Source organism: Pseudoliparis swirei, chromosome 15 (genome assembly GCF_029220125.1).
Source record: "Pseudoliparis swirei isolate HS2019 ecotype Mariana Trench chromosome 15, NWPU_hadal_v1, whole genome shotgun sequence".
NCBI classification, from domain to species: Eukaryota; Metazoa; Chordata; class Actinopteri; order Perciformes; family Liparidae; genus Pseudoliparis; species Pseudoliparis swirei.
This window is the reverse complement of record NC_079402.1, coordinates 17,537,851-17,563,243: the sequence shown is the minus strand read 5'-3', so window position 1 is coordinate 17,563,243 and position 25,393 is coordinate 17,537,851. Positions and strand designations below refer to the sequence as shown.

Genomic DNA, 25,393 nt, shown 5'->3' with positions numbered 1-25,393 from the left:
AGGGGGAGGGGGGGGGGAGTCATTACAGCAGTTCAAAGGTTGCATGCTGTAACATTTTGAGAATACATTTAGTGTGAAACTGCCGGCAGAGAGTGACCACGGTCCAGCCTCATCTCATTCTTTAGACAATCCGCAGAGCGAAGCCCCATCAAACTTCTCGACTTCTGACCCCAGTGTGTGAGGACAGGCTTTGACAAAAATTCCCATTCCTGTCATTGTTCGGCAGTCGTACTCATACGCAGCAATACCCAGAAACAGAATGGCCTCCGACGTTTGACTCTACTTCCACAACAATGCTACTGAGTGTTGTCCGAGGACGCAGGAAGGAACTAGAGTCCACAGCCATGCTCGCTGCTCTACCCGGGCACAGTCTTACTGTGTCGGGGTTTCACCGACGTGTGTACCAAGCTGTGTGTATTTAACTAAACTAGGACCGTACCCAATGGGGCGTGCTCAATCCGCGGGACACGGCCTCCTGGGGGTGCTGTTTGTGGGGGCGTGGTCGTTGGAAACACTTGGTCCTTCAGTGGAGGGAGCCGGCGTCCTCGAGAACTCGCTTGTTGCTCGTCGACTCCCAGGGAAGTGAAGGAGAGGTATTTCCGTTTGGACTAATGTGGTGAACAAACCGAGTAATATTGCAGCTTGTATGACTAAACATCAGGTACAGGTTGTACATCTCACAGCCTCTGCTTGAGTTCATTTATCACATGTCAAATATAAAATCGATGGCCAAAGTGCAAAAACCTCCTATCTGCAAAATGATCCTGGAAAAGTGGGGAGAACCTCTCATATGCACTTTGTGTAATCTCCATTTTTTTGTATTTGTTTGTATTTATTTTGTATCTATTGGGTTTCCTTAATAAATGTCATTCTGCAAAAAAACAACACTTTTTGTTATTCTCAAAAAAGTGAATTTTTCAGATTGAAATGTATTTTCAAAATCCGGGATGCATGTAACAAAAAAAAGTTATTAAATGTGATGCCTGACTATTCTCAGCAGAGATGACGGTTTCACTACTTTTATTATGAAGGGCAGAGGTGCCCAGTGTGTCTGTGGGGCCAGTAACCGACACTCTGACTCAGTGTTGACAGAGTCAAAGGGGTCGGGACCCTGCGCCGGCCCTCTGCCCGGTGAAGTGAAGCTCCGGGAAACGGGGAAAAAAGACCCAGAAAGGAGGAGACTGACGAGATCTCTGATTGCTGCCAACATGTGTCCGACTGTATTTTTTGGCTGACCAGTCGGCGACTTTGAAGATAGTGCGCGTATTTCTACTCCCATGCCTCCTTGAAGGCATCCGAGTCTGATTTGGGTTTCTAGAAGATACAGGATCGACCATCTCAAACTTGCTTTTTGAGCATTTCTTGTACATGCATACCCTCTAATTATCTTGACTTTACACTTTGTGGAGTTTCATGAATAAAATAATTTCTATCAAAACCAAATCTTTATATTTTTAAATGTCGTGGCTGCATCAGAGTTTACATTTGAAGGATAGTGAACCATGAACCCATGAATGGTCTGATACAAGGCCACGTATAGAGCACAGAGCACAGATCTACACATCGCTTTGGTTTCCATCTGCTTTTTATTATGACGCATTTGCTGTTTGTTGACAGCTGTCCAAACATTTTGTTTATTGAAGAACAAATAAAAGAAAGCATCGTGAACCCGGTGAATCAGAAAGGGTTCAGGCCATTGGGGTCTACACTCAAAGATATTTATTTCCATCCTCTCTCCTGGGTCTGGCTAATGTTTGAGTTCAAAACACGGCCAAATGCTGCTCTCATCAAAGTGGAATCAGTGAGGATGGACCTGCTTTCCTTCACACTCCACTGACAGTTCTTTTTCCCCGGAAGTTCATCCCCAGTACGCCGAAGCCACGCTCGCTATCCACCAACATCAACAACATTAATTTGGCTCTTGAAGGTGTACAAAGGTTCTTTAACGGGGCCCTCCGCCTTTGGGAAAGAGAAGCCGTGTTACACACTGGCCTAACACACACCAGCATGCACCAGACAGGAAGGGACTATACTTGTATAGGATAAATGACATCCAGGGTTTTTAAAGCCGGATATTATGGACGAAAGGTCAGGACAACTCGTCCTCCACCTTTAAAAACAAACAAATGCAAGCTGCATTAATACATTTGTTGGCCACTTTATGGAATAGGCTGTAAACAAAGAGCTTTTAGTTCTTAAGTTGTTGTGGCAAACGTTAGCAAACAGTTGCCTATTTACACATTCAGCAGCATAAACCGCATTATCATCAGAATATTGATAATATAATAATATTCATAAGTGCAGCTTTAATCCGTCTCTTGGGAGTGCCTCGACTTCATGGAAGTAATTCACAGCTCATTTGTGCCAACAGATATGAGATAAATATCATCTCAAATTTCCAGTTATGGGATGATAATTCCCTGCATTAACAGAGAATACCAAACATAGTATATGTTTACTGTGAGCTGCCATAGAAGCACTATCTTCTTGTGTGCATTAGATGCTCGCTGTAACTAGCTTTCTCAGGAGGGGAAGGAAGGTCTCCGGCTCGGCTTTAGCGCGACCCAATGATTGACTAAGACTGCAAATAATTATTGTCTGTCAGACTGTTTCCACCAAGCTCATTTCCTTCACTTAAAGGGATTTACTGAGCCTGGGATACACAGTTTGTCATCATTACCATAAAGTGCCTTACACCACAAAATGCGGCTCAGAAACGTTAAAATGATTGGAGGCTATGAATGTTTATAGAGTATCGGTTCAAAGAAAGTATTGAATTGAATTTATAGGCCTTTGATTCATGAGGGACCCTAAGAGACGTGTGTCTGGTTGGTCCTACTGCTCTCTGTCCTGCTTTTACACGGACGGTTAAAGGGCTAGAGAGAAGAAAAACACATTATAATAGACTTCCATGGCTAATAGAGGAATACACATGTCAGGGGCAGAGCAGGAAACTGTGGAGAGGTTCAAAACCCAAACATGGAGCCCCGTTTCTACGCTTTCTATACCATGTTACGGGAAAAAAACATGTGAGTGGGCCGAGGTGTGTGAGAGGATGAGGAAGAGGGGACATGGGTGGGGAAGGGTATCTTCTATTGAGGAAATACATGGAAACTAATCAGTCTTCCTGCGTCTCGGTTAGATATCTGCAGGGCTGAAGACAGGAAGGACTCCGGCAACAGGGAGATCCTGTCTGATACACGTGTGTCTCTTTGTGTACATGTGAAGTGTGTATCGCGATATAATGAGGAAGGAAGGTTTCAACAGGATATACCCAATGAAGAGTAAATAACTTGTGCATGCTAGCTGACAAAATTATCTTTGTGTTTGAAATCTGTTGTGTTTATGACATTTATAATATATACACACAGAAACGGAGGAGGATAACTTTGGACACTATCCTGCAGAAGAGTTTGTGATGGTGCGTTTCATGGAACCAATAAAAAAGGAAATTTCAAGCGGCAAAATATATAATAAGGTTGAAAAAGAAATTGAAAAAAGGAAAAGTCTGCACACTATAATTCGCTTCTGCAATTATTTTGGACGTCAATAATAGTTTCAGTTACATATAATTACTTTCAGGTGACAAACCCAGTAGACTTCTGTTGGTTTCCTGTTTCCAACTGACTGTTGTTTTTCTTTTTAAAAGCATAACCACCATTGTTTCATAAATCCTTATTTATGTTGTAGCCATAATTCAGAGGGTCCTCATGACATTTTCATCCAAACTTTGATTTTTCCTTCAACGTAATCAAGTCATTTTTTGAGCCAAATCAATGTTTATGTTGTTGTCACATCATAAAACTGTCTTTTTTTCTTCCGATTTGTAAACATTTTATGAAGGCACAGATAAATTATGTTTTCCTTCTGATAATCAGAAAACACTATATCGGACAAACGAGGTATGTTGTAATCTAATGGTAGCTACAAAGCTGCACTTTTTTTATCATTATAGCCATATCTCAAAATGATGGTGAATTGCAGCAGGTGACCTATAACTAAAAAGCATGATGCAACCATGCGTGCATATTCAGATAATATTCAGAAGTTATCATTGTTCCCAGGTGAACAACCACCGTAATGTAAAATATCAATGATCAACAGTCAGACAAAAACATTACAATAATAAGAAAATAATGTAGAATAGCCACAGACAGAGTATTTCCAGTACGCACATGGTGGTTGTCATGGCTGTTGTAGAAATGCTCAGGATATATATTGACCATAGTTCTTCTGAAATGGTTTGCGTTGTCAGAAGACATAATGCTGGTTGTTAGAACGCCATGATGTGGTTCCCGAAACGCATAAATCACCACGAGGATATTTTCATCAGTGGATTTGTATATCCTACACGTGAACTATTTCCAGATGATTATAATGACACCAAAATGGCCACTCTTCAGATAACTTTACAGCTCTATTACAGGATGCCGGAGAGGACTGTGAAAATACTGCACAGGGTGTCGTTTTAAAGTTAAACCCCTCGCTCTAAGTAGGTACGATACTGTTACTTCAGAGGATAACATAGTCGTAGCTTGTAATCAGTGGAGATCTGACCTCCCCTGAACACACTTCGTCCACCACCCTCCCGATAATAATCCTGATAATCTCACTGGGACTTTTTGCATCCCCTCCAGCTGTGGGTTTCTGGAATTGCCCCTACTTGTCTCGACTATCTGTAACCCTGCACCTTTTGTAACTCTGTAAATCATCAGGGCCTCAGCGGCTCGTTGGGACCGGCTCAATAACCGAGCTACATGCTGGGAGTCAAGCAGCTGGACACATCTGTCACTCACGTATTCCGCCCGAAAACTGTTATTTAGATATTTGGTTTCGTGTAAAGACACCATTGATTGAATCAATAACAGCTTTTCAGAATGCATGAGTTTTCTGCAACTGTGTAATTAATTGTCAGCAGAGACGTCTACTGTACGCTATTAACACAAAAAGATACCTGAAGAACCAAAGGCATCATTTTTACCTAAATAAACAGTATTTACAATTACACTTTTATTGTAAACGTATTGTACGTTATGACACATTGGAATATACATCTTCTTTTACATTATAAAATAGTTGGCCTGCCAGGCTGTACTGCATATATCATCCATTCTGTATGCATAGATAAATGCTTTGAATTAGGTTTTTAAAGTGACAGATTTATTTAAAAAAACATCTTTCAGGTGCTGCTAACACAGATGTGGCCCCAACTTTCAACACGAATACCACAGCTGGTAAATGAGAGTGGACCCTTTGGGAAACGATATGGAGGGTGGAGTGCACGAGAGCAATTGTGTTTTAATGTTACACGAACACTGTTGGATATTTGCTCTAAAGTTCGTTAAGTGTCAGTGATTTCCACTTGAGTTTTACTGCCATTCAGTTTTATTTGTTATGATTATAAATATGTGTTTCGACTAGAAGTTCTTTCTTCCACGTAAAAATCATTTTCACACACATTTGCCAGATGTGTGTTGCACTTCTACCCAACGGGATAACACTATCTGACAGCCACATGCAGATGTAATTGGACTTTAATGCTAATATAATAACTATATCCGTGTTTAAAGTCATAAAAAGGCATTCAAGTGACTAATCAGCTGCCACATGTGCTCTGTATGTATTCTGGTCCGATTGCGTAACGCCTGTCAGTTCGTCTTCTGGTCTCCAGACACGTACTGCGCTGCGAATATTTTCCCATGGTCATGGCCCCCGCAAATGTATCTTATAGGGTGCTATGCATGAGTGAGCTCCCACCACCAGCCTCCTCCTCCTTCTCCTCTTCCTCATTCTTCCTCCTCCCTGTTTCTTGCCATGCCCCGCTCTGCTCAGCAGAGGTGACGCGCAATGGAACAGAGCTCATCCCGAGTGGTGGAGTGCAGTTTGAAAACGGGGACCATGGATGCTGCCGCACAGGAAACGCTGCGTGCACTCTTCTTATAGCCATTTCAAGATTTTAGTTCTTTGAGGACCTCCTGTTTAATCTGAACGCCCGGGCGGAAAAGTCCGGGGAGGGGTGGGAGGGAGGGAGGGAGGGAGGGAGGGGGGGATAAGTGAAGCTGTATACGGGACATCTCTAGTGCGCCGGGATGCCGGGGACAAGACCTTTCACTTTGACAACGGCGGCATTTGTTGGTGAGTAAACTACACAAAAGGAAATAATGCATGTGCGCTGATAGTCAGGGAGAATAATGAGTGAAATGCGCGTTTTCGACCGCCGCCAAGGACTCCAAACGCATCTTTTGGGCACACTCTGGACCAGCTACTTGCAATCAGCCTAATTGACCACTGAGCGACAGAAAGCGTCCAGCAGGCGCGTCACTCCCGCGTTGACTGCGCGCTCATTAAAGAAAAAAGGTAAACTACCCCCAAAATTCTTTCCGCAGTGCCCAAGTTGTCTTGTATTGTGACCGCGGAGCACTTCATCGCTTCTCCGTGCAACAGAAGCGTGGCGCTGCCTCCTGTAATCGAGCCGCTACCGCCTGTCTGCGCGGCTCTAATTTGATGTTGCGCATGCCTGTGTGTTTACACGCCACCACTGTCGAGCCTGCGTGGCTGGGAATAAGTACAAGTTGGGTTGTGTCTGCGCAAACATGTCTGCAGTTCATCTGCGATAATCAGATTAGAGTTTTTCGAAAGGTGAAAAGTGAAATGAATCTGGTTTTAAGAGGCATTACGGCTCTAATGGATATCTGTGTTGGTATTGTGGAGTCCCACCGGTGATGCTGTGGGCTCTCAGGTTCAGCTCCGAGCAGCAGAAGTGAATTAAAATTAACTCCTGAGGTCATGTACCAAGTGGTCCAGACATGATGGGAAGTCCCGGCAAAAGTTGAGCCATACCTCTCTGATTTTGGAGGAGATGAAACCCAGAGAGAGCAAAGTAAACAGTGCAAGCCTCTCTTCAGTTCCTCTGATTCCTGTGCTCACGTGCGAAAGATGGCTTGTGATGTTCATTAGAGAATTGAGTTAGAGATGGGGATGGAGAAGCTCACATGTGTACATCGTTCTCGTCACTGGTTTACTCACCATTGTCTCTCTGGCCCCATCCTGCACCCTCCTACTGTCTAGTCGTGTCATCAGATGAACTGTTGGGGTATGACCTCAGTCTGCATGTTACTCCGGGGTCAAAGCTATCTGGTCGGAGTCCATACTGGGAGATCCGTGTTGTGCTATCGGAGAGGCCTCTGCCTGCCTCAGAGGCCCACATGTGGATATTCTAGTGGCAGCATTTAATCTCTATAAATTCCTAACGGAGATGGGGCAACAGGTGGTTTGAGTTTGGTACTGCGGAGGAGGAGAGGGCCATCTGGCTTCCATCAGTGTGCGTCCGACCGGAGTGACTGAGCGGACTAAGGACACGAGCAGCATGAACACCTATGCTGGAGACTCGCTCTGCACTCATGGTTATCGTGGTAAAACGCCCATTACAGCTCTCCAGACCGACATCATGTCGGCTAGAATTAAATAAAAAGACGTCATCTTCGGCTCGTGGGAGCTCTGATGGGAATTTTCTTTCAATGTTTTTGCCGTCAAACCTAATAATAAGCGAAAATGTTTAGTTTATGGTGACACAAAACAGAAAAAAATAGAAAAATCCTCCCATTGGAGAGGTTGAAACTAGCTAATATTTGAATGTAGGGACATTGCTCGTCATATTTAACTATAAAGACCATGATGACATTATAAAGTTGCCTGTTTTAACCAATATAAAGTCAAAAAAATAAAGATATTTAGTTTACTGAGATGAGACTAAAACCATGACTTTAATAATCATATAAATGTTATTATTTTTCGGTCTTAATAAGTTACACAATCAATAACTCTGGACTTTCTGCCTCTCTTCGTCTCTTTGATACAAGCTCACACGCCATGAGATGCTTCTTTGTCAAAAATGACAAACAGCCAGAAGACATTTAGGAGTTCATGTGCTTCTTTAAAACACTAGAATATGCCTATTCAGCTATAATATAGACGACATGTTCCCCTTGCTGAGGAATGTACTTGACTTCTTTGTAACTGTGTCTGCTCCAGAGATGGAGAGAAGGGGTGGAGGGCTAGTGAAGTACACACTGATTTAGATTCCTCAACATTCCTCCAAGGACTCCCGCAGATTCTCACATCTGACCATTCTTATACTTCCTACACTTTCATGAGCATGTTGATGCTGCTGTCCATGACCAGAGTAGATGGTTGATTCACTGGAAGCTGCAAGGTCAGTATTCAGACACGAAAGCTCTGAATTTCATGTATAAGCCTTGAGTAGTGCGCCCGGCCGTCTCCTTCATTCTCAGTATCTCTCCTCCTCCTGCTCCTCTACTATCACTTCTATCAGCTCACTCCCTTGTTGCAGCAATCAGTACTAATTAGACATAAACAGGCTGCTGGCAGATTCACTGGATCGGTATGTAATCAAGCTCTGACTTTATTCTGCATCATTGATGGTTTCACTTTTAGCGTCCTCATTTAAAAAAAAAAAACTATTCTATATAACTATTCTCTGAAACCATTGATTACTTTGAAGGTGTCAGAAGAAATCACCTTATTTTCTTTGCCTTCAGTTGTCTTTGCCGTCACCATAATATTTCCTCTTCAACTAAAAGACTTAGATGGGCATAACACGTCGTACGTACGGTCATGTTCCACAGAGGATGAATCCTGCTGACTATCCTGATCCCCTTAACTTTCTTATTAGCGTCAGGTCAAAATGTAACCTTTTGGTTTTATGATCAAAATACTTTCAAAACTAGCATCCCCATCAGACTCCGCTCATTGCGTTGAACATGCTCAACATTCCCTGCAAAGCTTCTGCATTCTGACGGTAGTAAGAAGCACAAAGTCAGTCGAAGCTCCTGCTCAGTTAAATACATACCTTTTGGGGGGTTTAATAACAACTAGAAAATGGATTCTGTGTAGAGATCCCACCTTCAGGATCCGTTACCTGGATTCTGAAGGTGGGACACCGACATGCGTGCTCATGTTTTTTTGAGGTAAAAGATGTGCTTGATGCTTGTGACTCTGACTGCAACCAATGAACTGAAACTCAGAAGGTCTGCTTACTATGAGAAGTCACAGCGTTATCATGAATTGAGGACATCACGGCTACATTTGGGCAAGTAGGAAATCAGTTGGAAGGTCCCAAAAATCTCCACTTCTGACATTTTAGAAAACATCTGAGTCCACACATTTCAAAGTCGTTAGTCTCCTAGTTCTGCTTGTATGAAGATATGAGAGGGATTTGTACATGATAGACATAGAACGTGTGTGTTTTGTCAAAATGTACCGTAAAATGCTTAACATTTAGCAGAACTAGCTGCTGTCAACGTGTCGTGAATCTGACAGGAAGTTCTCTCCTGTGGATCAACACAAAGCACGAGAGCGTAGATCTCCCTGACGAGCCGCGATACTCAAAGGAAGCGTCACAGGTTCACCCTCGAGCCTGTGAAACCACAAAGCCCACCCACGCGCCTCGGGTTCATTCGACGCTGCCTCAACCCTCTACAGATGTGCAACGGCAGCATGTGGCAACGATGAAACGAGCACTTGCCAAGTGATAGATGTTCCAGGTGAAGCTGGATTGGAACCGGAGGCCCCGGGGTGTTATGGTACTTGTGTAAACCGCTCTGACCAACAGATTTAACCCTTTTTACAGACACATTTTTAATCTCTCATTTCTGCATCACTTCAATTATTTGGATTTAGTTGGTCATTTAGAAATGTGTAAGCCACTTCATCTGTGATTAGCAGAAAAGAACAAAATAATCCAATTAAAGATCTTCCTCGCAGGATGACTGTTACGAAACATACAAATATCAATGAAGAAATAAATAATTTGACCTTTTTTCCACTATTTGTTCATAAAGTCAAGCCTTTCAATAGGCCGGGTAACGTAAAATAATCCGAGCCCCTCTCCAGAGCCGGCGTTTGTCCCTCCTGGGCTACAGTAGGAACATGGTGGACTCCGTGAAGAGGACCGGCTCCCTTTAGAGATTTGAAGGAGTCATTCTAAGCCCAAGGGAAGGAAAATGTAACATTACAGATCATTTTCACACTCATGAAAACATAGTTCTGAATATTATATATTTAACTTCTCCCAATACACACAGGATCTTTAAATGCCAAACTGTTTAATGCAAATTATAATAACGTGCAGCTCTTCTTGGGCGGTCAGCTCGTCCACCACATTGCTCCAGGCTGAATTTTCCACCACTGTGAATGTGTCTTAAAAGACACGACTTTTCTTTTAGAGACACATTCGTAGTTCCCAGAGGATGAATCCTCCTGCTTGTTGTGACCTACAGATTATTTGTCGTTCAGAGTTTTATCAAAGTTTTCTTTACTGGATTATCTTGCAGTTTAGTGCACACACCTTGTGAACTTCCATAGTCAGGTCAAAATATCTAAAATGTGTCCACTTTTTTTGTTTGATCTATTTACATTGAGCTCTACAGTCTCAGAAAGCTGCTAGGAACTCTAGCCTCTTCGTCTTGTCGCAGTATAATTTGCAAATAACATCTATTAAAGAAGACTGTCACTGACTCACAGCCGAGTTCTGCCAAAGAACTGATGAGTCATCGTTGAGTCACGATGTTCTTTCTGCTGCCATTAATGCAGACGAGGAAGTGAGAGGAAACTAAAGGAAACTTTGGGGTTGCCAAGACGACGCCTGTGCCCAACGCTTTCTGCTCGACGACCGCGAATGTGAAGCCGTCTCCGCAGCTGAGCTTTCCCTCTCATTTAAAGAAAAGAGGATAAATCCAGTAGATGTACTGCATGTGTTAGTATCTGTCTGTGAATGTGATTAATAGTTAACATTGGACTGTTATTCTCGTTGTGTTTGAGTAGTGTATTGTAAAACTAATCCTCCTATAAGTGGCCCCCTAAACTCAAAACTAAACATGATAGTGAGATAAGTGCCGACTAATCCCCCAAACTTCACACACACACACACGTTAGAGAGAAACTGATATCTCTCATAAAAGAGCTTTGAATAAACAAAGCGCCCGCGTAGGTGCGACACTGCATGTCGTTTCAGTTTACGCGGGTCTTAACCTCTGGGGAAGGTCAAGCCACACACACACACACATGTATAAACACACTGAACACATCAAGGCATTCTGCATGGGTTTCACACTTCGTCACTTGTCTCCCCTTTTCTGTTACAATTTTTGAATTTTCGGGAGCATCCCTTTAACCCCGTGAAGCTCCGGTGGAATCGTTTCCACGTGGAAGAAACATTGAAGCTGTGTGTGACACACGGGCCTCCATTCACACCGTATCCTCCGTGTCCTAAACCATGAAACATATACCGAACCGCCACTTTGATCAAACTTCATCTCAGAAGCAGTTCTGCAAATACGGACAATCATTTATTTCTAGGAGTTTATATCCACCACACGATCGTGTCCACAGATATGTTGTGTGTGCTGAGGGTTTTTTTTCTCGGTCATGTGACCTCTGGCACCAAACAGCTGGAGGAGGAGGCAGCAGAGCAGACATGGAGGCAAAAGGGGAACGTGTCCCAGAGGTGGTCCGGGGGGGACAAAAAAAGCTGCTGGCGGGGTGACAGGGAGTCCATTTCAGAGAAGCTTTCAGTGGGAGGAGATTAACTCAACTCCATGTGAGCAAAAACAAGGAGGAGAGTGAACGCGGCGGAGGTTAACGAGAGAGTGCACGTCCACCGCTTCTGTTTTTCAAACACAGAAGAGGGTTAGTCATCACTTGTTTCGCAGGTGTCATCACATTTTCACTCGTATGAGCATTTCTTTGAGCTGCCGCCTCTTTAATTAAAGTAACTTGTTTAGAAACGGAGAGAAGAAAGTCGAGACTTATGGACTTGTTCGGGGAAGCGTCGGTTGAGGACACCGTTACGCTTCTATTTTCTAGGGTTCACTTTTCTTTTAGGTGTAGTTTGTGAATTTAGGCCCGTCTCGAGTCATTCCCTCGTTTTTCCAAATAAGACCCAGTGAAGTCTTGACAGCAGAAACGCAGGAGGACGACTCCACGCATAGCTGTCCTCCTCTGGGTCTCTCTCCACCTGCTCAGTGCGGATGGCCTCTGATCCTCGCTTTGTCTTCTTTGGTGTGTGTTTGCAACAAGAGCAACGCTGCATCTGGGCACCAGGCCTGTGCAGCCCCGCCGTGCCCCTCCCCCGTTGCTCTCCCAGGCCAGTGCCATCCGTCATACTGGCATCATACAGGGAGCGGCGGCGCTGTGGGGCCACGTCTTCACATTGACCTCCTCACGGGGCTGCGTCACCGGACACCCGTTTCCAAAGAAGAAAGAAAGCGTCCGCTTGTAATGTTTCACTGGAACAATCGTCAGAGCGAGGCTGATCCTCCTTCTTCCACTTTGATTCATATAAGGGCATCAAAGCAATATTTGGGATCTATATGACTTCAGTGTTTCTATAGATGTAAGAAAATATGCTTTTAATCCAAAGTTTGTCATTCGACAATTAATATGAGTCGTATGGGAAATTGCCGACCTGGTTAAATTATTTATTTATTTTATTGCACAGAGTTACAACCACATGCATTATTTTATTCACCTGCCACATATGAACCGGTGCGGCTCGGTTCTGTATTTTTTAAATGCGGGGGTGGGGGGCTTCTTCAGCACCACGGACAGCGCAATGGATTGGATCAGAACACAGTAGTTGGGCTGCTGATAGCAGGGTCACGGTCGGGGCCGTAGATTCTGACCTGATAAAGGATCAATGAGTCAGGCAGACTAGACTCTAGCGTCTAGATTTATATTCTCAGCTGAACAACGCCTCTGTCCTCGCATACTTTATGTCATCCTGCTAAGGAGGGGGACGCCCTCACCCCTTTAAAATACATACGAGTGTGTACCCTTATTACCAATACCCCCCCCCCTCTCACACTTTGTACCAATAGAACAATCTCACAAAACACTCACACAGACATTTTCCTCAGGATCAATCATGTCGTTTGCATTTTGGTTGCAATTTAAAAATCCCAATGTGAGATATTTTTAGATTAATTGAATGCATGTGTAATTCTTCATAATGCTGCAGCAACTTGCAGGACTGATATTGAAACATGTACAGGATACAAGGGCTGAATATTTCTGTGAGCTAATATCTATTTGCATTGTATTTATTGTGCGTGTGAGGAGAGGACCGAACAAAGTCAGCAGCAGAGAAAAAATACTAAAACATTTGATGGTGAGGCAGAACTAGTTGAGATTCTGAGTGGCCTCGGGTTATTTTTGGAGGAAGGAAAGTGATCTGAACTCAGCAGGTTCGTCTTACTCTTTTATATTCAGACTTCAGAGTGTGTGTGTCAAACAGTGGAGGAACCAAACATCAAGGGGAGTGTGTGTTCCTTGAACACATCTGTGTGTTGTAACGAGAGAGGCAGCGTGTCGACAGCACCGGGGCTCGCCCCTCGCTGAGGCCATGTCCACACCGATGTGGAGCCGTTGTTCTTTTCTTTGAGCTTTAATCCACAGAAGAGCAGAGTTTTTTTTTTTTTTACCTTTAAAAAAAATGATATAGCAAAAAAGGACAATGAAAACACTTTCCCCCCTCACAGTATCAGTCTGTTCGCATGAATGATTTCAGTATATCAGAAAACGGTGAATCAGCATATTTTTAAAGAATAGTGAGGTGCAGCTGCAACTCTTCAAACATTTAAATAAAATAGTTATACGCTGTGATCTCAATGGAATAACTTCTTGATCAACAGTGACACTCAGCAGCATTAAATAAAAAAACATCTGTTTATATCTATATATTCTTTTTTTATATATATTTATTTATTTATATCTATCTATATATATATATATATTGCACTTATCACAGACAAAGACACTGTAAAAGATGGTGCATTAAAATAATAAACAGAAGATAAAAAGCAGGCCATAGAATATTTAATTTAACCAAATGCCAGTGTAAGCATGTGTTTTGAGATGGTGTTTAAATGATACTATTACATTTTGAAAACCTTCGGGGTAAGCACTGCTAGCTGTCCTCTTGAAATAACACGCCTAAGCATGTAATTGTGTCTCTTGTATGCTTTTCCCTCTCAATCTTTGTTTGGCAAGTGATGTGTTTACAAAACACCCCACAACTAGGAATTAGATGAATCTTCTGCCGTGACCCACACTTACCAAGCATTTCAACATCGTTCTAAAGGGCCTAAGAAAGATCTGGGTTGTGTTTGCTGTGTGCACCGAGGAGGCCAGGGGCCCCGCCCTGCTCCCAGTCTGAATGCTAAGCTAGGCTAACCAAGAGCTGCAACGTGGGAGCGGCGTCAATGTTTTCATTTGGAACTTTTGGAAAGAAATCAAATGTGCTAAACTAATCGTTTAAGGGCATTATATTCTTCTGGGAATCCCCTGATCAGCATGATGGATAAAGAGAAAAGAACTGTGAGCTTGAAACTACCCTAAAGCAAATTCTATTTGGTTTCTATAAATGAATAAAGAGCCGGCAGTGAGCAAGAAGCACTCTACTATTCGTGTGCCACTAATTCAAATTATATCTATACAAGTGGACAGTGCTGATTAATGTGTGTGTGTGTGTGTGTGTGTTGGTCTGTTAAGTGGTAGCCTGGCTAAGAGCCTTAGTATCTATTATTAAAAACACAGTAAACATAACACAAATAAAGTGTACTGCCACTTCGTAAAACTATAATTAGTCTATTACAGTTGCATTGTTAGTTGTTTATGATGCAAAGCATGTTAATTAAAATGAGATATAGTTATTACTTTGTTCTGTGATTCTGAAGGATAAGAGACGACCTACTGCTCTCCTCCTTCCCTGTTCATTGGATTCTCGTGTTTCCTTGAACCGTTTATTTTTGGCCTTCAGTGACTTTGCAAAATAAATCTGCCGTGATGTTTTAAGAGTCGTAGGAGCGTGGAGTTTACTCATGGTTAGCGTATCTGAGGCGTAGCGTGATCACGTGTGCGTGTTGCTTATTGATTCTGGAGGAAGGTCATTATTTGACCCCTCTGGTGTGTGTATTTTGTCTTCCTCCAGAGGTGTGTGATCCACATCCCAGCTGCTCCCTGTGTGTTGTGTGTAACAGACACAGTCTGCGTGTGTGTCAACCAGCCCTGCAGTACACGCAGTGGGATGTGAGCTTTGACAACCATCTGGGGGGATGATGTCATGCGTGGGTCTCGGCTTCTCAGCCTGCATGTTCTCTGCACCGGGGTGAGAGAAAAAAAGCCGCGCTCCGGAGGAAACATCTGGAAGTTACAGAGAGCGTAATCTGACACCGTGGAGCCGACCGACTCAGTCAATGAATGAAAGGAGACGCTGCGACGGAGATGAATGGAAGGAGGACATAGTCGAGGGATGGATGGTGCTCTTGAGAGAGAGTGGGATGGGAGAAGGATTAATAATGAATGTGTGGAGGAGAGGAAGCAGATTGAAATACGTGCCGAGTTGAAGGAGATGATTTTTGGCCATGTTAATGGCGGGGCTCTAAGGAAATGTCTTGAATACAACGGAAATGTTCAAATCCCCCAGGATGCAACGCACTGAGCTTGATGAGACTATTACTTTACCCTTGGTCAAAGTTTTCACCAGTGAAATATCTCAAACATCTTCTTCCATGAGCATCATTTTGGTTCCTGGTCTCCAGAGAGATGAATCCAACTGGCTTCGGTTCATGTGCATGTCAGAACTTTGGGGAACCACCTTCTCATCTCGGTGGAATCCTTTCAGCGCGTTGGTTTTTTACGACGAACGATATCAATTTTCACCAAATGTGCAACTAATGAACTTCTCTTGCTTCTGTCCATCCTGGAGAGGGAGCCTCCTCTGTTGCTCTCCTCAAGGGTTCTTCCCTTTTTTACCCCGTTTTTTTCTATTTCTTTGGAGTTGTTCCTGATCCGATGTGAAAGGTCAAAGGTCAGGGATGTCGTATGTGGACAGATTGTAAAGCCCTCTGAGCTAAATTTGTGATATTTGGCGATATAAAATAAACTGAATCGACTGGAATATTAATTAACTAATCAAAATAGACAGCAGACTGGATTGTAGGTTCAGCATAACTGCAGGCCGATAGTCGTGTTTCTATTCGCGGTGACGCTTGTCTAATTGCTCCATATCGTCCTCTGTCTGCAGCCATCAGCACTAAAACCTTCTTGTGTTCTCCCGTGCGTAATAAACTCCAACACGCCTACGAGCGTGACCCCTTGTGTCCACCCGCACAATCACATACTTTACATTTGCCAAAAAAGGAGAGGGAGGCAAATTAAGTCCCAGTCGGCAGAGCGAAGAGACTGATCACCATCCAGAGAGCGATGAGAGGGGAACGTGTTGGAGCAACAAGAAGAACTCCCGGATAAATAGACAGTCGCAGTATAATCATGGGAAAGTAAGAAGGGAGAGATGAGAAAGAACAAAGTCCACGGCCATGCACACGGTGCCTGAAGGTCAAGGTCCCACCCGAAGCCCTTCTGGGCTTTATTCTCTTCATCACAGAAACACTCACTCTCTCGCTCCGACTGATGAACATCCTTCTGTTTGCTTTCTTTAAATATAGAGGATTTGTTTTCTCGTGTCTGTCTTGGATCAACTCGACCACGGACACGCGTGTCTCCGTACAACTGATCACGGGCGAGTTTCACGGTGACTCGATGACTCCGTCGCCCCCGAGTGCTGATTTGCGATACGCTTTAAAGCCGATTATAGTGGGTTAGTTAATGCTACAGGTGAGCAGGTGTGTGTTGTGACTGTGGCTGGGCGAGGCTCTGTGGTTTATAGCCGGTCTGATGTCTCGCAGGCCGACAGGTGCTGATCTCGGCTGTTTTCTGGCTGTATCGGACAGATCTGTCTTTGGATACTGAGCTGGATGTCTTGCAGGATTGTTATATCCTGAAACTGAGTCGTTTTTTGTTTTGAGGAGTGTAGCCGAGAGGGCAGCCGGGCTTTACTGTGGGTTCGTGTGGCTGACGGACTGCCAGGGGCAATCAGGACCACATGGAGCGTGACCGAAAACAGACCCAGTTCACCGGTCGCCTGCCGGAGTCCCAGGGCTGTGATATTTCAGACGATTTAGATTAGATTTTTATGGTCATCAAAAAGGAGTTTTTCGTCCTGATAAACAATGACATGCGTGGGCCGTGTTTCATCAGCCAGTCTCGTTTGTTCTGTTGGAACATGTTTACAGCCACAGCTGCTCTGTGAGGCTGTAGGACACCACAGGGATGCTTTGAGCTAAATGCTCAAATCAACATGTTGAAATGCTCACAATGACGATGCTAATGTGCTGAACATCAGTGTTTAAGATGTTGTTCATTTCAGTTTAGCAAGTTAGCATTCTAACATAATCAAAACGCAACACAAAATACACCTGATGGGTTTGTGATTCGTTGCGCAAGTACCTTCAATTTGCATTCATTGTAATTCATTGCATGGCCTGCAGGGGGCTCCTCTGGTTGCAGAAAGTGCTCTTATTGTAGTTAAGCAAATCGGCATGCTAACACCATTAAAACTCGGGGTGTGACTAGTTGCGCAAGTGCCTTAAATTTGCTTTATTTGTAATAGTCAGCAGGGGGCTCCTCTGGTTGTAGAAAGCACTCTTATTGTATAGAAGTCTATGAGAAAATTACTCTACTTCTAACTTCATTTATTACCTAAAATAATATTGTAAACATGAGGTTAAATGGGTAAATGATGGTCCTATTTACAGTAAGATGAGAGTTAACTGTAACACCTAAAAACGTCCTGATCAGCATTTGTTTGAATTTAGCTCCGCCCTCTTGTGTCGCTTCTGGTTGCAAAAAAACCAAAATGGCGACAGCAAAAAGACTCGAGGCGATGAAACCGTAATGCTCAAACCAATGAGTGACATCCCGTGACGACGTCCACTCCTCGTATGCAGTCTTATGTAAGCACTAGCATATTAAGATGATGTGACAGAAGAATAGTCAGCCAGAATTCTCCCAATTAATCCTGAATGGAAGAAAATGTCATTGTAATCCATCCAACAGTTGTTGTATATTTATATTATATTATATTATAGTGCCATGCTGCTCTGCCCACCTTGAGTAATAGAGCCACTAACCCTCCAGACAGCTTTATATAGCGAGACCTCGGAGGCTCATTTCCATCCATAAAGGGAGAAGCCCTCTTACTGGTTTCCCAGTGCAGATGTGGCCCATCTCGGGGAAGATATTTGCATAACAGGCTGGTTGTGGGACAGGAGACGCCAAACGCAGCGCGGTGAGATCGGGACACACGACAGACTGCCAGCTGACGGAGGTCGTTCCTGCGTCATTTACAGCTCAGGCCAGCGTGACTCTGTACTTGAGTTCACTCCGTGATAAATGGCAAAGTGCCGGTTGGCCTGAAGCCATGTTAAATCAGCTAGATTAGTTGTGTGTGTGTGTGTGTGTGTGTGCGTGCGCACACCTGTGGATCTGGAGGGATGTCTATAATCAGGTTAATAGGAACAGGAAATGGAGCTTCCCTGAGAGATGGAGAGGGGCAACAGAGGAAGTCCAGAAACGAGCGAGGGAGAAAGCAGGGGGATAATATTTCTTGGCTTGGGTTCCAGTTTATGACTCTCCATGTCCGGCTCCCTCTGCTCCTCTGTCTATCTCTCTTTAATAGAGGGGGATGTAAGAAGAAGAATATTGTACGAAATATATACATTCGACTTCCAAACGTGGCTGCATGATGGCTGGCAGCAGCATGTTTTACAAGGCCTCTGTTTGGGTGTAGCTCATGGGGAGAGTGGTCGTACCGTAACCACAAGGTAGCTGGTTCCATCCCCACGCTGCCCATTAGTGGCATGTTGAAGTGTCCTTGAGCAAGTCACTGAACCCCTAGTTGTCCACTGCAGCCCACTGCCCCTTAATGACTACGGATGGGTCAAATGCTGAGAATTATTTCCCCGTTGTGGGATCAATAAAGGACATATTATTATTATTTAGAGGAAAGCAGTGCGAGGGGAACACGCCTGATTGCGTGTGCAGTCGTTCACACATCGAAGCCTCCTTGAAGAACTGATCCTTGTGTGTGTTGCTCTCCCTCGACCGAGCATGTCAAGGGGCTGATGACAGAGATGTTAGCTGTGCAGGTATTTAATATATTTATCATCGAACAAAGGATTTCTTGGACTTGATGACGGTGAAAAGTTCAATGGGCACCAATGTGCGTCTCCCACCATTGTCGTCCCCCTGGTGGCGCTAGATGGGATCACACAAGCCGGTCGGGTTCATCCTGACGGGACAATGAATGCATGCACAACATTTTTAGAGCAATCCTGGGTGGAATGTTTAAGACTGGACCAAAGTGGTGCGCTGGCTCACCGGACCACCAGCTTCCCCGAGCTGCACCACTAGCGTGGCAGAACAGTCTCTAATTACTTTGGCGGCACGATCCAGACTCCATATGGCAACTCTCCCTCTCTCTCCCTCTCTCTCTCTCTCTCTCTCCTTTGGGTGAGACACATTCGCTACAAAGCATCAGCATCCAACAAATAGCTGCTTTATTTGAATGTGTGTCTCCATGTATGTGGTCTGTGTCTGCCCTGCTCTGTTTTTAGTCCCGCTGTCCGGCCGCTGCTCTGCACTCCCTCACAAATTGAATACATTATATTGGAGGAATTCCCTGGCACAGTAGATATAAAGAGTGTCATTGTAAAGCCGGCACAATGAGACACGGACGGATTTATATAGAGCCTCTGTGATATGTACTCAGCTCGCTGACAGACGGACGCAGACTGTGCTCGGCGCAGAGAAGAAGCCATTGTCCTGCAGGTCAGACTGGACTCTGACCAAAGCACTTCACATCCATTTCTGAAATTCCTCCAGTGTCCTCCAAAAGGACTCTGTTTCTCTCTGTGTGTGATATGTTCACACAGTTCATCCCCCCGTATAGTAGAGTGGAGTATACCATCTCTATATCATTTTTATATTGTTGGCATTGTTTCAACATTGTGGCTAAACTACCAAAATGTTTATTATTCATTAATTTATTCTGCTACTTGTTTATTTTTTTGATTTCTGGGTTGCTTCCTGAACGTTTTATCAATATTTTTTCGTACTGTTTGTTCATGCTGACCGTGTACTTATTATTATGCATTTTTCTTGTATAAGAGAAGGACGACACAAGCCTCTTATTTTAGGGATGCGATCATTTATTCACCAGTTGGATTATTTATCCAGTGCAGGTCTCGGTAACCTTGTTTTCTGTGTCTATGGCTTCATCTTCTCTTTCCCTCCGTCCCCGCAGTGCTGCTGCCGTGCGTGATGTCCTTCAACGTGGACCAGAAGAACAGCATGTCGTTCGAAGGTCCGCTGGAGGACATGTTCGGCTACACCGTCCAGCAGTTTGAGAACAGCGAGGGGAAATGGTGAGTGGCGTCCACGTCCATCGTCTTTCATCGCCGCACAGCCTCCTCCTCGTCTCCCGTTTCAGACGGCAGTTTGACGTGACGGTCGACTGGACCGCGTCACGCTGAAATCAGGATTCCAACATCAAGTCTGAATTGAAAGAGGGCCTTTTTATTCTTCTCTTGTTCATCTGCAGAACACTGTAATAACTTTACCACGCAGACATCATCTCTTATGTGTTTGTATTTTCACTTCTGAGTTATGAACAGAGTCCAAATGTAACGTGTAGGCTTGAACAACTGAATGGAGATGCTGGAAAATGTACAAAACTTGTATCAATAAAAGCATAAAGCGACTAAGTGCACTTTGTCACTGAATCATGATGTCACTGAATCATGATGTCACTGAATCATGATGTCACTGAATCATGAAGTCATGATGTCACTGAATCATGAAGTCACTGAACCATGATGTCACTGAACCATGAAGTCATGATGTCACTGAATCATGAAGTCACTGAACCATGATGTCACTGAATCAGGAAGTCCTGATGTCACTGAATCATGACGTCACTGAATCATGATGTCACTGAATCAGGAAGTCGGCGTCCATTACGTCGACCACGTTGTTTTCATTCATTTCTTCTTTGACCTCGTTGCATCGTCTCCTCACAACTCCTCATCTCGATGCTGACCAACCTTTTGAGGATTTTCTGGATATTTGGTTCATATTTTCATGATTTTCTGAAGTACACCTGGCGACAGTGTGCATATAAAGTCGTCTAATCGACTATTTTCTGTTTGTTCACAAGCTGGTTTCCAAAAAAACGTTCTGCGTATGAACATTTTATTACACCGAGTTCACTTTAATTCAAATCCTCTACATTAACACCACGGAGTGAAGGAGAGCGCAGCTGCCGCTGTAATGAGGCCCCTTGGCTTTACTGCTGTAGCTGTTCACCGTCAACCTCCCACCAGAGTCTCTCCACGCCGAGCCTGTAAACACACCGAGGCCAAGCATCCGCGGCTCCTCGCTAAAACTGTCTGGGAGCACATTTTTAAAAAACCTTATTAAAAGCTATTCGAGTGTAGTAACTGGCTCCGTGTCTCCATCCCTCCCTCAGTCAGCCGTCGCTCCGCCCTGCTGGTTGTTTCCCACATGGCTGTACCTGGTGGCTCCTCTGCAGTAATGATCTGATGGAGCTCATATGAGATCATTTACCATAATTCACTCACCGGTAATCAGTGAAGACCAGCTGTGACTGAACCTCCACACAGTTCCCTGAGAACGCGTTGGCTCCGCTGCATCTCCAGATAGCACTGTTTGGTTCCAGCTCAGAGCAAAGTGTTAACCAGAAACAGGCAGAGTGATAAGGACCAGCGTCGTTAGAGATCTGAGGAGTGGACGGCTACTGAAGAAAATAAAATAAAGAGATAAAACTGATGACGTTGGAAGGAAATGAGGAGACGGGGCAATGCAACTAGAGATGTAGCGTCGCCCTCCATTTGTCCATGTGGGAGAATATTATGGGGGGGAAGGATGTAACACACACTTGATTAGATGCAGATACCCCCCCCCCCCCCCCCAATAGCAGTGTTGAAGGTGGCTCAATGTGTCACATGTGAAATGTCCTTCCACTGTAGTTTCCAGTCCAGTGACTTTTCCCACAAGACTGCTGATGTCAGAAAACGGCCATGTTGTTGTTAAGTCTCACTTTGCTGCCAAAGATATTGTTACGCAAGCAAACAAATTATTGCTTGTTTACGGAGAGAAGTCTGGAGAAATGGGCTCGTATGAAACAGAATGTGTCATTCGGGTAAGGAAGAAATGACTTGTTTATGCTTTATTGGCAAGAGTGAGAGGAGAAGATGGACAGTTCTCTCTTAACTTAGCATCATGACTGGAAGCAGCTGAGCTTCATATTTAACAGACACACATATGAGTGTATGATATGTTTGCACATATTTCCTAAAATCTTGAACTATTCCTTTAAAATGTGTGAAAACTGGAAGCAACAGAACTTTAAATAACTCGAGGCTTTCAAAGTCTTGTTTATTTGGTCATTACCTTCGCATTGAAAATGCGGAAGGTAATGTTTTGATCGCCGTGTATTTATTTATTTGTATGCGTGTTATTCGCATAAGTAAAAAAGTATTAAACCGAATCGCATGAAATTTGGTGGGATGATTGGTTATTATCCGGGGACCATTTGATTAGATTTTGGGATCGATCGGGTCAAAGGTCAAGGTCATGAAAAGGGTTAAAATCTTCTTGAATCGCATGAAATTTGGTGGGATGATTGGTTATTATCCGGGGACCATTTGATTAGATTTTGGGATCGATCGGGTCAAAGGTCATGGTCAAGGTCATGAAAAGGTCAACATCTTCTTTTTACCAATTGGCATGCAAATAATGCCAAAATGTTCATAATTCAATGCCCAATCTTGTGATATGCGAAGGTATGCGCTCTACCGAGTGCCCATTCTAGTTAAATATTTGTTAAGATACTTCAGTTTGGACCAAAGTGGTGGAGCGACCACCGTCCTGACGATGTCATTGAGCTCGGATAAGAACAACTGAAGATTTTAATGAGATATTATGACTTTATGGATTCATAATTTATTTACTAACTCGGCAGAAAACCAATCGGGAGTTATTAATCATTTACAGACGCATTGAAATAATAAGCAGGAATGTTTCATCCTGTTTGATTATCTTGAATAAGTCAATAATGTTGTGGTGCTGACTGTGGGCCGAGCAGAGAGTTGTTGTTGTTGTTGTTGTTGTTGTTCCACTTGGTGGCTCGCTGTAGATGACCAGAGCCCATTGGAGTTCAGGAATGTTAATAAGCCGGAGTGCTTAGAGGAAGGCAGATGACTCGTTTTAGTTTACTGACACAATGAGTTATGAAACTCATCTGAGCAAACTGAACATACAAGTGTAATAAAACTGTGCCGCTCTGCAAACATCTGCAACATGTGCTGCAGTCGGATGCATTGAAGTGACAATAAGGTGTTTTTTTAATAAGCTATCTCAATGTTACTGTAGTTTCAGACCAAAGTGTCAAGGCATCATAATATTTAAGCCAATTATAATAAGCTGTAACAGCTTTATCAGCCAAACTGCTGTAATTAAGGTAAATGTAAAGTCACCACCTCCCTAATGTTTAATTTCTGCAATAATATTGGAATTGTGCCGACGGCTCTTTGTTTGTTCAGGGTTCTGATTGGATCGCCGCTGTCGGGCCAGCCCGCCAAACGGACAGGGGACGTCTACAAGTGTCCCGTGGGGACGGGGAACAACACGTGTGTCAAACTGGAGCTACCTAGTAAGTGTGTGAGTGTGTGCCCTTGTGTGTGTGGGTGTGTGTGCGTGCGCTAAAACAGTTTGTCAATTCATCGATTCATGACCAAAATTTTTTTACGTCTGGCTTCAGATTCTCAAATTTAAGGATTTTCTGCTTTTCTCAGTTTCCATTTGATATCTTTGGTTTTCGGACTGTCAGCTGTTAATCTGAGGATGTCGTTTTATTTACTGACCAAATAATCTGGAGATTTAGTGAATACATTGTGTGTATTTGTATTACTGTATGTTTAACTCTTCGGCATATCTGATTGGGTCTCTTGGGGAGGAAGCGAGCCTCATCCGAACAGGAAGAGAGTGAATAAACAAGGTTTTAATGTTTCATCCTTCCAGTTCTATCTTAATTAAACAGATAAACACAATTTAGCTCCCGGCCTGCAAAGCCTTCTGCGTGGAGGACGGAGAGTACAGAGTAATTAAATAATACTCCTCCACTCACAGGAGAGTGCTTGTATTTGCCCGAATGTCACAAACTCAAGTTTAGTCTGGAAAACATCCACTGGGAATCTATTCCGCCCGGCAACCGGAGCCAGACGGCTCTGCAAACAGCCGTGAGTGGATGACAAAACAACAACAACAACACCAACAACAACAGAGCTGCGTTGGGATTGAAAGTGAAACTGACACGTTTTTTTTACTCTGGACGAGGAAACGCGGCTCGTCTTTCACGCCGGTCGTTTCGGTCCGTGCCGACGCCCACGCCCGTACACGCCAAACCACAAGGAACGTTAAAGTTGTGTGGTTGTCGTCACGGTTCTGTCTGACCAATACAATTTAAAGTTTTCAGGCCGTGGCAATTATGTTTGAGGAAATGCCGACTAGAAACACCCAACATCCTCGCTCTGCTAAACAGCAGTATGTTGACATTCTGTTGGGAACATTAATTCCACATGACAAACAATAGGCATACATGTTAGATGTGAATGCATGTAGTCAGCGTCAGAAATACACAAGGGCAAAGAAATATAATGTTGCCCCTGATATAACGAGGAGAGAGGCAACACATGCCCCCATGATTTAGATATTTTAATAGCGTTTTGTTGTTGTTCTTTGTTGTGTTTGTCCGATCTGTATTGCCTGTTCTAGGTAGGTACACAGAAAAATATCAATTAATCTAATTTTTAATTATTAACAAAAATTAATAACAATAAATAACCACAAAAAATGTGAATAAAATTGAATATGATTGTCTGATTTCTGTTTTCTAATGTGCTCTCGCTGCTGTGATCTTGAAATTTCCAAACTGTGGGACTAATGAAGGATTATCTTATCTTATCTTATAGTTGTTGATTATTTTCCATATTAGCAATCTGAATCTGCAAAGTGACCCGTAACTAAAGTTATTAAATGGATTTTGTGGAATAAAAAGCACAATATTCACCTCTGAAGTGGAGTAGAAGTATAAAGTAGCAGAACTTCAAACTGGTCCTGACCTCCAGCCCTTGAGTAAATGTACGTGGTCACTTTCCTCCACTGGCGGCCCACAGCCACCACCTCGAAAATCTCTGATTGTACTGCTGATATATTTTAGCAGAAGCCACAATAGCATTAGCTTTCTCTGATTTTCAAAAGGTCGTTGCAGACCGAGAGGAATTGTGTTAACCGTCTGATTGGTTCTGATGGCTATCTGGAGGTCACAGGTCACGGAGGACAAAGCGCGTATTCTGCTCTGCAGATCCACAAAGCTGCTTTCAGTCTCACGCGGAGG

The 25,393-nt window shown here is 43.6% G+C and overlaps 1 protein-coding gene across 1 annotated transcript in view; it reads left to right on the top strand.

The window, feature by feature from the left end:
* Nucleotides 1–6,067: 6,067 nt before the first annotated feature.
* Nucleotides 6,068–25,393, top strand: part of itga1 (integrin, alpha 1) — a 42,044-nt gene continuing 22,718 nt past the window's right edge. The window contains exons 1-3 of the mRNA XM_056432214.1: nt 6,068–6,135; nt 20,222–20,342; nt 23,541–23,650. Coding sequence (XP_056288189.1) covers nt 6,090–6,135; nt 20,222–20,342; nt 23,541–23,650 — 277 coding nt within the window. The 5' untranslated portion in view covers nt 6,068–6,089. The remainder of the gene's footprint in view (nt 6,136–20,221; nt 20,343–23,540; nt 23,651–25,393) is intronic.